The following is a 12,884-nucleotide window of genomic DNA, read 5'->3' as shown; positions in this document are numbered from 1 at the left end:
AGGAAAACAAAAACACGTTGCTAATCACAGCCACAACTACACATCCCCTCTGCTGACTCCCATTTCTTTACCAATTCCAATTTTAGTCCCCCCTGTTCCACCTCCAGGAGGAAAATTCTTACAACACCCAATGGTGGAATTAGGCCTGCTTCTGCACTGTACCTGCAATAGGTAGAAAAATGGTCTCTCAAGAGAGCAATGATTCCCTGGAAACCAGGAATGTGTTTATTACGTGACCAGGTGGGGATTAAGGTTGCCAATCAACTGAACTTGAGATAGGGAGATTATCCTGAACTATCCAAGTGGACCCAGAAGTAATCACAAGGATCCTTATAAGTGAAAGAGGAAGATGAGGGAGTCAGTGGTAGAATCTTGTAAGGGAGGATGCAATGCTGTTGTCCTTGAAGAGAGAAGGAGCCACAGACCAAGGAACTGGACAGCCTCTGGAAACCCACTCTTCTCAAGGGTCTACAGAATGAGTGCAGTCCTACCAATACCTCAACTGAGCCCAGTAAGGCACATTTTGAATTTCTGACCTCTGAAATTATAATAGAATACATTTTTGCTGTTTTACATCACAAATTTCAGTGATTAGTTGTAGCAGTAAAAGGAAACTAATGCAGCACACAACCCAGAAGGAACCTCTACCTCCTTTAATCCTCTCCAGAACACCTAATTCAAGTTCACATCTTGAAACAAGGATTCCTAATACCCTCTTATTTAGACACTCTGCAACTTTACATGTTACAAGGTCTCCTTCACAGCAACAAGTTAATAGATTCAATTTTGTTTGACTCTACCTCTATTCCTGTGTCTTAGATGGTAAGCTGCAACAGAGCAGTTTGAACAATATGTTACTAAAGTAAACAGAGGTAACCTTCTTAATTAAAACAGGGAAGGTATCCCAGGGTTGAGGAGGATTTTTTGAAGGATCTGCAACTAGATGGATCTTCACTAGATGAAGGAAAGGGCACAAGGGAACAAAGAACTATGCAGGCGCCATTGTGGGAGAAAGGGAAGCATGTTAACAAGAGGTAAGAAATGAGACTAGAGAACATGGCAGGCTTGTGAACCTGTGAGCCCCTGATTGATCTTTTTTTCCTGAAAACTGTAAGAATTTTAAAAACCATCAAAGGATTAATGAAGGAAAGTTACATGATTCAACTTACATTTTGAGAGATTAGTATGTCCATTGTATGAAAGAGGAATTAGGCACTGCCAGGAATACCTGGCGGACAGCTGGTGTGGTGCTCTATACAAGAAATGATTAAGGTGTGAACTGAGGCAAAAATGTTAGGAACAAAGACCTATCACCAGTTCATAGAGATAATAAGGAAGGAGATCCAAAGACTTGGTACTGAGATTAAAAATGGACCCTAAAAATGATTAAGGATAGCTTTGGTAAGCTTGTGGAAACACTGAAGGATCTTGATAAACTCAATTAGGATCAAATTGGCAGATACATAATTAATGTTCTGCCTGTTATTAGTGGCAGAACAGTGACCAGGGAAGGCATCAACAGACTTCAGTTTGAGGCACTGGCTCAAGTCTGTTTTCCACTTGGTGAATATTTGCCCACTTGGATAAATTTTTTAATGTCCATCAATTTCCTCATGATATCAGTCTCCCAAGATAGTTGTTAGAATTAAATAATAAGATTATATTTACATATTTTATAAACTGAAATAACTATTTGAATACACGGTGCAATTATTAATGACACAAGAGGAAGCATTAAAAGGGGACATTTCTTGAGAAAACTTCTATAACTCTAAAAGGGATGTCTCATTTGAGTCAAAGAATAGATTTGGAGTCACACTCTCCCTGGTTATATCTTGGCATTTTTTCTTTACAAATGAAGGATACAACATCAAGAAATTTGTCTAACTATTTAATTTTGGTTTTCTCTTCAATGATTTGGTAAACATCAAAATGTACTTCCAAAAAATATTATGTAAACAGTGAAATTGTCTATTGTTTTATCTGTCACATAGTTACTGCAGGAGAGGACAAGTTGTTGTTTTATCTTAATAGCCCCCCTTTTGTTCCTAATTAAGGGATTTATATGTTTTAGGTTCCAGATAGCAGGCTGACCCCAAGATTTCTTCCCTCTATTTTTCCCGAACACTTTGAATTATAGTAAGTGAGTGAACAAGGTTAAAGTCAACAATGACAGAAAGAATTGTAAGGATGATATCAATTGAGGCATGATTGACTAAATTTCTGGGTGATGGAAAGGAGAAGAAGGGAAAACAGGAGAATCCAGAAACCACAAGAAGATGGAGCTGCAAGCAAAAAGAAAACCATTCTTCCTGCAAATTCCCAGAGAAAATTGGGACTTACAACACTAAGAAAAATTCTAGGACTGGGGCTGAAACCGAGACAAGGTGGTTAAGTGAAAATCGACCTGAGGGATGGGGATGGGGTTATCAGGGCTCCTGGGTGATTGCTTGCACTTCACTCGCTGACATTCACAGGCCTTTGGAACCGCCCCCTCCAGACTGAAGGGCATTCTCTCTCATACCTTAAAGTAAATCCCTCCTGTCTGTGAATTTTGAAACCATACATAGAGCTCCAATGTGGCTTTTCACTGTGCCATTCTTAAATCTGAAAAGACAATTATCAATCATGACAGGTATAGCATGTGATAGGATATATCACAGGTGGATATACAGCAAGGACACCATTGCAATGAGCACACTAACACCCATATCTTGTTTTCTACATTCATCCTCCACTCAAAGAACCTAGATCTCCAGGGTTAAATCACTGATTCCATAATTAGAGCAGAAAAATTCAAGATGAACTTCTGGAATATCAGCTTAAGACAGAAAGTAAATAAATGGCCAAATAGTGATGGGGCCATTTCTAAAAGACCTGGGAGCCAGTATTAAGCTGCTACCACTAGAACAAATCTAGAACAAGATGGACATCAAAATTAACAGTATCGGGCTGGGGACATAGCGCAGTTGATAGAGTGCTTGCCTTGCAAGCACAAGGCCCTGGGTTCAATCCCCAGCACCGCCAAAAAAAAAAAAATTAACAATATCATTAATGAAATACAACATGTTGAGTAAGGTAAAAATCCATGAGATCATACAGATATAAATATTGAAACAAATAGGTGATCAAAAATAAATAAATAAATGGAGAGAAAATTTTTTTCTTACAGTAAAATTCCAACTAATTAATGTATACATATTTATAAATGAGAAAATCATATGTGTGTCCTAAAATTAGGGTATAAAATCTCAATAAGAATTAAGGTATTTACAGAGTATCAACATATCTATGCACAAATCAATTATCAGTTACAAAGGGGAAAATAACCACTTTATAGTAAAGGAACCTGAAGGACACCAGCTTCCCAGGTGATGAAAGTTAATATCAACCAAGTTTACAAAAAGCAACATGATGTGTCTTCTGGCACGATGATGCACTGAGGGCAGTCTCACTTCTATGGCATTTCTACCAACATGCATTGTATGAGTTTTATTATGAGAAAAGTTGAAAAAACCCAAATCAAGGAAGTTCCGTAAAATAATTTAATATTCTTTAAACTGAGGTCAAGAAATAAAGGCTAAGAAACTGATCCAGTTTGAAGAACACGAAAAAGACATGCATAATACTGGATTGAATTCTGGACCAGGCGAAAATGTAACTTCCTGGGACATTATTGCAACAATTGAGTAAATCTGAGTATGCATTAAGGGTTAGATAATAGTATTACATTCATATAAAATTTTCTACTTTTTATAATTATATTGTCCTTATTCTTAGGGTAAATGGCAATGATACCTTCATATGTGCATTATATATATATATGTATACCTATATATGCATTATATATACATATACCACATACATGTGTGTATATATATATAAAGAGAAAAAAACAATAGTATATGCATAAATAGTATTGCATACATACTTTATATATTATATAATATCATGATAAAATAAATGGTATGAAATATAAAAATTTGATAAATGCAGGATTTCTTTGCACTTTTATGGTAGTTTTGCCATAATCTTGAAAGTGTGAACATTAAAAAACATTTAATTGACAAAATACAAAACATCTATGAACTTTAAAGATAAATATTGGCCATGATGATAGAATCTAGATACCCTGGTTGGTAGAGACCCTGAATTACCCATTCAGTATTCAACACTGGAATTTCTCCACCAGTATGTCATCCTACCTATGTGTTGGAGCTTTGCCAGTAATAACCTATTTCATTCTTTACTCTTTGTACAGCCATATCTTCCTTTGTATACAACCCTTTCCCCTTCCCATGGTCATATCTATATAGGCAAGCGTATCTTCCACACAAACGTACAGCACTCTGTGTGTGTGAATGGGTGTGTGTGTGTGTGTGTTGTCTGATCATAGGCTGTCCCTTACTTTGAGTACTGGAAAGTAAATGGGTAAAAATATCTATCTTTTGATAAATACAGTGTATTTAACTCTTAAGGACAAGGACTATGTATTATTGATCTCAATGCCCAGATCTTAGAATGATGCTTCATGTTATAGCCATGTGGTGAATACATTTGAAAAATTGAATTCCCTCTTGAATATAATCAGCTTCTCATGTCAACTTATACCTGTTTGTGTCTTTTCATGACCTCAATTTTTTTAACACAGTGACTAGAGTCCAATATTTCTTGATACATGAAGAAGCAAAATTTACAATATTTTGTTTCCATATGTCAGTGATTTAACAAGTCAAGTCAAAGAACAATTAATAGAGCAACTTCTCAGAGACAAGAGTGCAATAGATATTTGACTCATGAATGAATGGACTTTAATTCAAAACATATTTTACATCAGTAAAAGAGAGGTTACTCTGTAAGCAAGACAAGAAGCATTTAGTAAGTGCAGAGCACATATCATTTCAAGTGCTTCGGATGACAAATACCATTCCAAAAAAATAAAAGCTTCATAAAGATGAAGAAGTTAGGGAAAATAAAGCCCAGTGATTGAAAGAGGAAAAAATATGGTGTGATTTTAGCAGTTGGCTTCCCTTTAGTGACCAATCTTAGGAGATCCTAAAGATAGAGTTTTATAGCTAGCTCCATTTAGTTATAATTCTTCCAACAATCTGTGAGTCTGAATCTCACTAGAGCTGATATCGTAAACAGTAGGAAAGGAAAAATGAACCAAAATAGATCATGTTACTAAGAAAAGAAAGTTAATTTTTAGCTTTCAGCAGCTAAGAAATGTCCCAGTTTAAAGTCAGTATAGAGAGACACCAAAATCTATAGTACATTTAGATGAAAAACTTATAAGGAATGTTTAAAATTGAAATCTCAATATAAAAAATTTGGTTAGCAATCATTCTTTCTTGGTTGTACAGCCTGAAATCAGAATAAAATTTGGTTAAAGTCAACCATTATCAGTTGAAACTGATTGATGAATTCAAGAGCATAAAAACACAGGAAAATAAATGACCAGAACAAAACTATGTGTGCTGAATGAAATAGATTTATTAGGAGACTAACAGTAAAACCCCTTCCTACCCACACCCAATTTCAAATACACTGATGTTGATGTCGAAGTTACTAATATATGAGCAGAGCAACCCTGGGAGGAAAACTGCTTGCTTAACTGCTAAATTTCAGGTATGTCTGAAAAATCATCTTGCTTTCTTTGGCTGTAGATGAGTACCAGTTTGGCATTTGGGTTCAGGGTGACGTGTTCAGCATCAGAAGAGCGAGACCGCAGTAAGAAGTCAGTCTCTCCCCGAGCGCATCTGCAGGCAGGAAGACAGTCATTGCTCTTCAGCTTGTTCTTTGCAGAGAATCGATCGGGAGTCCTGTAGTCGCCAGAGCCACTGGTCCATCAGTAGGTGCTGTAGCCGAAGCCAGAGCCGGAGCCCCAAGGCCTGTAATAGCTGCTACCATAGCAACAGCCCAGGTTCTGGTAGTTACCGCCTCCGAAGCAGTGGTTGCGGGAGCTGTAGCAGTGGTTGAGGGGCGTGCCCAAAGGCACCACGCAGTTCAGGGGAGTGGCTCTGTAGGTCCCGTGGAAGTTGGTTCCAAAGCAAGGGTAGCCTGGGAAGTAGTTTCCGCAGCAGAAATAACGAGTCATGTTGGGCCTTGAGGAGGGTTTGGAGAGGAAGTGGAAGTACAAGCTACCCAAGAGTGAATGAAGTTGTCCTCCTGCACACCCCTTTTTATACCTCAAGTTGGTGGGCATGACGTGCCTGTCTACACATCTTCCCACCAATTTGCATAAGTAACCCCATTATTTTCTAATAAAACGCATATAAAGAAACCCACAGACTCCTTGTGCATATTTTGTTGGCATTTCTGTTTGCAAAGAGTGCGTCCTGTCTTCAAAGCCAGTGACCATCCATGACATGCAGTTGAATTCTTTTCAACAGTGACCGATAGTTTAACTACTGTTCTGATTATATCATGTGAGACTCTTTAAATACCCTGATTAAACCCTCCCAACCGTCAGCTAAGCTGAAAAACCTTTAGAAGGTTTTAGATGTAAACCCTTAAGATCAAGACAAAGCCTTACATGGAGGTCTTTGACACTTGGATAACAGCATTTTGAAACTTTTGACTGATGTTTTATAAACCTCTTGAAATTTGCTGTATATATCATTTCAAGACATTATTACACCAAGTAAATTATGGGTACAGAGTTTCCTTTTGGGATGAAGAAAATAATTTGTAACTAGGTAGACTGTGGTTGCAGAACATAACAAATATGCTAAATATGTTCAGTTTTAAATGGTTTGTTTTGTGTTATGTAAATTTATCTGTTTTTTTTTTTTTTTTAATTTTCAAAAACATTGCTACAAATATCCATCTGAACAAGTCCTTACAGAGAGACTGTAAGGGCACCAATAAGATGTCTAGGGAGTCTACCAGTAATTTTCATCTATTTCATTTATGAGCATCTTTCTTGTTAACATTTATTTTATTTTTTTTATGGGGAACATGCACTCTTCAGTTGTAAATCATCTTAAACGTTGCCAAACTGTCTTGTTGTGGAGTTACCACATTTTTGCTAAGTGGAATGATGCCCAATTTCAAAGTTATGTTATACCATGTTTGGTTCTCATGGACTCCTCGTAAAACAAGCCTGAATGCCATATCCATTGTGAAATTCAAGTTGTATTTGAGAGTACAGCACTTTTTTCTGCTCTCATTGTGCTTTGTGTGACAATTCCTCATGATGAAGGTAAACCAGGAAGAATTTGGGCTTCACAAAGCTAAAACTATTCCAATTTAACTGTTTAAAAGAGAATATTTTTTACATGTGAATAAGAGTTAGAATTCCTTGAAATCAAAGGAAGTAAGTTTCTGGGTAAATTTTTCTTTTTCTTGTCCCTCCCTTATTAGTCAATTATTGGATATAATATGTAAAATGAATGATTCCCACCTGACATCTGTGTATCAAGATTCTGCTTCCCACAGTGTCTTTGACAGAAGAGCTGCCTATGGAACATGTTAAAAGTACATAAGGATTCTTTTATTCTATAGACTTATAACAGGTTATGAGAGTTTACAGCTAGAGAAAATCTAAAGACAAGACTTATTTTTAAATTCTTTTTTTTTTATTTTTACAGACTGCATTTTGATTCATTGTACACAAATGGGATACAACTTTTCATTTCTATAGTTGTGCACGATTCATGTAGTTGTGAAGATTCACACCATTCATGTAATCATACATGTACATAGGTTGATGATGTCTGTCTCATTCCACCATCTCAAATTCAGTTTTTAAGAAAGGAAATGAACTAAAATGGTAAGACGTTGCATCCTCAATGATGTTATTAATATAGACTCTACATCAGATAATCCAGAAAATTCAAAAAGACACTTGTGAATAAAAAAATGGCAGCAGTGACTGAGAATTAAATATGACCGTGGGTAGTTATCTGAATATTTTAATATTGGTGATTCTATCCCATGTGAACATTGAGCCTGTAATTTGGATATGCTGCCACAAGGTGGCAGTGGTATTTCAGTCAGTCAGGCTGAACTCTAGGACTAGACTTGGAGATGGCAAATGTAAGCATATAGAAGAATCCCCCAACAAACCAGCTTAAAACTCAGAAGCTGCCCTGGAGCTCTTCAGAAGCTCTATTCCCCCACCACCACCATGAGATGATGAAAATCTTTATTTTTAATGAGTATCTCAGATGATGCTCATGAATAAACCATCCTGACAAATCCCAGGGCCAATCTTTCATAAGATTTCAAGAAAACTGTCTTTGCTCGACTGTGTGAAATTGCCCTGGGTTGCTTATCTCACACTGGCAGAAGTGTTCAGCTTCAGTCTCAGGTGGCCTATTTCCTTTAACTCTGGGTGATAGAGATAAGTAAAGAAAATGCCTTAGTTTGTCTTTTCCATTCCCCAATGCTCTCTGCTTCCTGTCTGATTACACAAAGAAAGCAACAGCTGAATGTCCAGTCATCTTCCCAGAGGTAAAACCCAACTGATTGGACTCTAATTTTGTTAGTCCAAATCAGAAGTAAAAAAAATACATTGTCTCCCCTTCTTGTTTTTATTTTCCTGCCCCCATTAGACTTTCCCAGAAAAACAATTATCAGCCAAGTATTTGATTGTTAATCAATAATGGCTTTTATTTTTAATTAGTAATACTGATAAACATTCATGAAGGGCTTACTCTGTGCTAGATCCTTTCTTAAAAACTTTACATATACAATTTATTTCTGTATTTTACTTGTATAAATTATAAGGGAACTTAACTATGCACTACGCTAAACATTTGACATATGTTAATTTATTTAATTTTTATAATGTTCTTATGATGTGGGTATTATGAAATTTTATAAGAACACTGGTTCCAAAGAGTTTAAGTAAATTGCCCAAGCTCACATGGTTAGTAGTCAGCAGAATCAAGCTCTAAACCCATGCCATCTAGCTCCAGATCACACTCTTAACTACTTTACTATGCTGCTATTGGCACGTCATTAGTGCTTTGAAAAGCTTCAGTGTATGAAGTGCTTCAGATATAGAATTCACTGTGCTGTTTTCTTGAAGAACATATCCATCAGGAAAGGCTAGTTTGGGCTGTTGAAGCAAACAACCCCAAATCTCCATGCATTGAAAGATCAGAAACTTATCTCATACGTACACAACACATCTTTCTTAGGCTGGTAGGTGCCTTGAGTTCACATAAGTCTCATTCCAGGATTTAAGGTGATGGAGATTTCATTACCTGAAATCACAATGAAAGAGCGTGTGGTAAATCACACACACTGGTTCCTACAGACACACCGCATGCCTTGCATTAGTTCCAAATCTTCTCATTTCCTAACGTAAGTTGAAGAGCCACATCTCACTTCCCAAGTCATGAAATACAACCCCCATCATGTAGCTGGAAACAGAAAATTCACATATTACAGAATAACATCAATGACTTAAACAGAGAACTTACATTCTTTACACCACAGACTAAAACAAATTTAACAAAATGTAAAAGCAGTCAGAACCAGATGACTGCATAGAGAAACCCAATGCCTATGCCTCCCACCACCACAGACAAAGGACCAAAACAGTGGATAAGCAAGTGCATTCTGACTGGAGTTTCTAGGGGAGAGTGCTGGAGTACAGCAGAGTGGAGGAGACTCTCAGGAGCTCACAGATGGCTACACAGAACAAATTTTCCCAGCTCTGTTAACCTGTCTTCAGAGTCAGGAACAGTTCAGAATCAAGATAGAATTTTCCTGGAAGGAAAAAAACAAGCAAAAGACACCCCACACTCTCCCCTCAAAGCTTGGACACATGGGGCATGGTCGCACACTTGTAATCCCAGTGACTCCGGAGGCTGAGGCAGAGGATGGCACATTCCAGGCCAACCTGGACAACTTGGGAGACCCTGTCTTAAAACAAAAAAATAAAAAGGGTTTAGTGTCAAAGTTTAATCCCAGTATCCAAAATTAATAATAATAATGGTAAGCTTGGAGACCTCCGATCTTAGCTGCTGGGCTGTTCTGCAATTGACATCACCTGAACCCAGGCTTAGGGGCTGCCCAGAGTGCACACAGTTGGGTCACTGCAAAGAAAGAGGCCACAGTGTGTCCCCACCCTCCTTGACCCAGGCTGCTGCTGCATGGAGCCATTTGACATTAGAGCCATTGCTAGAGTGTGTGCTACTCTGGACATAAGTGGTCCCTGCTTTATGCCACCCTTCAGGCTGTACCACAACTGTACTGTGCTAACGGAAGTAGTCATAGTGCCCTGACCCTGGCTGTGGAGAGTCTAGACCCCAGGGATCAGCTGTGACCTTGCACCAGAACCCAAATGGCACCCTAGCCGCAAGGGAATGAGGGGTCCTCAGTAGTAGTGAAAAACAGCATGACCTAAGAACCAGCTGACCCGTCACTTCCAGGTGCCTATGGCAACTTGTTTCAGTGCAGAGGAGACCACACACCACTCTACAGAGACTAGTCAGCCCCTGACGAGACTCCCCAGCAGGGAGATCACATTTGACCCAGGAGAGAGTAGCCTCTGCATCCTTGTGTTGCTCTGCAAGCCCACCCTAAGTGGAGAGGCAACACTTGACCCAGCAGAGCAGCTGAACAAAACCTGTATCCTTGACCACTGAGGCATTCACAAGTGCTGCCGACACAGGTATGGCTGAAGAACCTGAATGGAAACTGCAAAACCGCGTCTACCTGGAACCAAATCCACATAACCTACCCAACCAACACATCTCTAGGCAAAAATCTTTCCCTGTGAAAGCTTCTCTATTAAATGAGGGAGATAACTGCTCCACCAGATGCACAAACATCACCCGGAGGACAAGGGAAACTTAAAAAGGCATGGAAACATGGGACTTCTTTGGAGGACACAATAGTGCTGACCCCCAAAGAAAGGAAAATTTTTAATTACTTTATAAGAAATTCAAAAGAAGGATCCAATGGAAATGCAATGAGATCCAGGAAAATACATACAGGCAATTCACAAAATTCAGGAAAACAATCCATGATCTGAATGAGAACTTCAACAAGAAGCCAGATAACATTTTTTTTTAATTCTGGAGCTGAAGACTTCAATAAATGGAATAAAAAATATAATTGAGAGCTTCATAACAAACTAGATCAAGCAGAAGAAAATATTTGTGAATTTGAAGACAGGTATTTGAAATAAGCTAGAGGAAAAATAAAAAGCAAAGAAAGGCTACAAGATACATGGGAAATCATTAAAACAACAAGTGTTCACATTATTTCTGTTCTAGGGGCATAAAGGACAGAGAAAGGCATGGAAAGATGATTAATTGAAAAAAATACCTGAAATAATGCTTTCCAAGTCTTGGGAAAGATATGGACATCCAGAGCCATAAAAATTAAAGATTCAATTAGAATCTACCCAAATAGATCTTCTCCAACATACATTATAGGCAAGTTCTCAAAAATCAAAGATGAAGATAAAATACTAAAATTAGCAACAAAAGGAATTAGATCATAATTAAGGGAATCCCCAGAAGATGGAGAGCAGATTTCTCAACAGAAACCTTGCAGGTCAGGAAAGAAGGGGCTAACATATTCAGAGTGTTGAAAGAAGAAAATTGCCACCCAGGACTATTATCCATCCAGCAAAGCAATCTTTCAGAATTGAAAGAGAAAGCCCTTTCCAGACAAGCAAAAGCTAAGGGTATTTATCACTACTAGATCAGACTAGATCAAACCTACAAGAATACTCAAGGAATGCTTTAAGAGAACAGGAAAGAATAACAATTATATGACAAAAACATATAAAGACACAAAATTCACTGATAGAGGTAAATATGTAATCAAATTCTCCATTAATTTAGCAGGGATATACAAACTCTCAAATCTCCAATAGGAAGTCAAAATGTCAATGATAACCATAACTCTAACAAGATGTTAAGGAATATAAAATATTAAAGAATGGATGTTAAAGTAACAAAATGACAAATCTGTGGGGTATAAAAGTCTAAAGTATTTGAATGCAACTGCAGTTATCAGTTTAAAATAGTCTTTGACAGCTATAAGATTGTTTTATGAAAGACCCAGAGTAACCACAAAGGAAACAACTGTAGCATATAAACCAGTGATAAAGAAACCAGATCCAATCACTAAAAAAAAAAAAAAAAAAAAAAAAAAAAAAAAAAAATACAAGAAAAAGAACACAGCAAATCACAAACACAAACAAACAAGAGATGAAGAAAGTAATGAGTAATGAAAGATCTGGAAACTAAGGAAAAGGGTAACAAAATGTCAGGTAGAGGCACTGACCTTTCATTAAAGCACTGGATTGTAAATGGATTAAATTTTCTAATCAAATGACACAACAAACCCTAAACTACAAAAAGGGATAAAGAAAAGATTCAAATAAACAAAATCAGAGATGAAAAAGGAGACAATCCATCTGTACAGAAATACAAAGAGGGTCAGCGACTACTATAAGCAACTGTGTACCTACAAGCTAGAGAATCCACTTCTGATGAACCTGCTCCTATAGGAACCATCCAGAACACCTCGAGCTGGTTCAACAAGCTGATGGCCTCTCTTCCTCACCAGATCAATCTCACCTCCCACCCAACAATTTCACCTTTAATATCTATGTACAACAATAGGAGTCTACCTGATCCCATGCTGGTATGATTTGAAAAGTGAGGGAGACAAATGCCCTGGAGGTAAACCTTTAACCGAAGACAGATGGAGGTCTGTGGATATATTCTTTTCCTTTTCTCCATGGATGAACTTTCTTAGCCAGTCCTGAGAGAAGTAGACATCTTGGTCCCATGGACCAAGGCGCATAGCTGGGCCAGGCTCTGGTCCACTTAAAATGACATTTCTCTTGAGCTCTCCACCCTCCTGCCTAGCTTCCCTTTCCTTTATTCCTGTCCCTTAAGAAAAAG

The 12,884-nt window shown here is 37.8% G+C and overlaps 1 protein-coding gene across 1 annotated transcript; it reads right to left on the bottom strand.

Annotated features, from left to right (window-relative positions):
* Positions 1–5,537: 5,537 nt before the first annotated feature.
* On the bottom strand, positions 5,538–6,132 carry KRTAP7-1 (keratin associated protein 7-1). Its single transcript, XM_079155703.1, has one exon. It carries the CDS (start codon positions 6,095–6,097, stop codon positions 5,849–5,851), a length of 249 nt encoding a protein of 82 aa, XP_079011829.1. The 5' UTR covers positions 6,098–6,132; the 3' UTR covers positions 5,538–5,848.
* Between the last annotated feature and the right edge of the window lie 6,752 nt (positions 6,133–12,884).

The sequence above is a fragment of the Sciurus vulgaris genome (genome assembly GCF_902686455.1).
Source record: "Sciurus vulgaris genome assembly, chromosome: 10".
In the NCBI taxonomy this organism is placed as follows: Eukaryota; Metazoa; Chordata; class Mammalia; order Rodentia; family Sciuridae; genus Sciurus; species Sciurus vulgaris.
The sequence above is the reverse complement of the archived record's forward strand: the minus strand, read 5'-3'. Positions and strand labels throughout refer to the sequence as shown.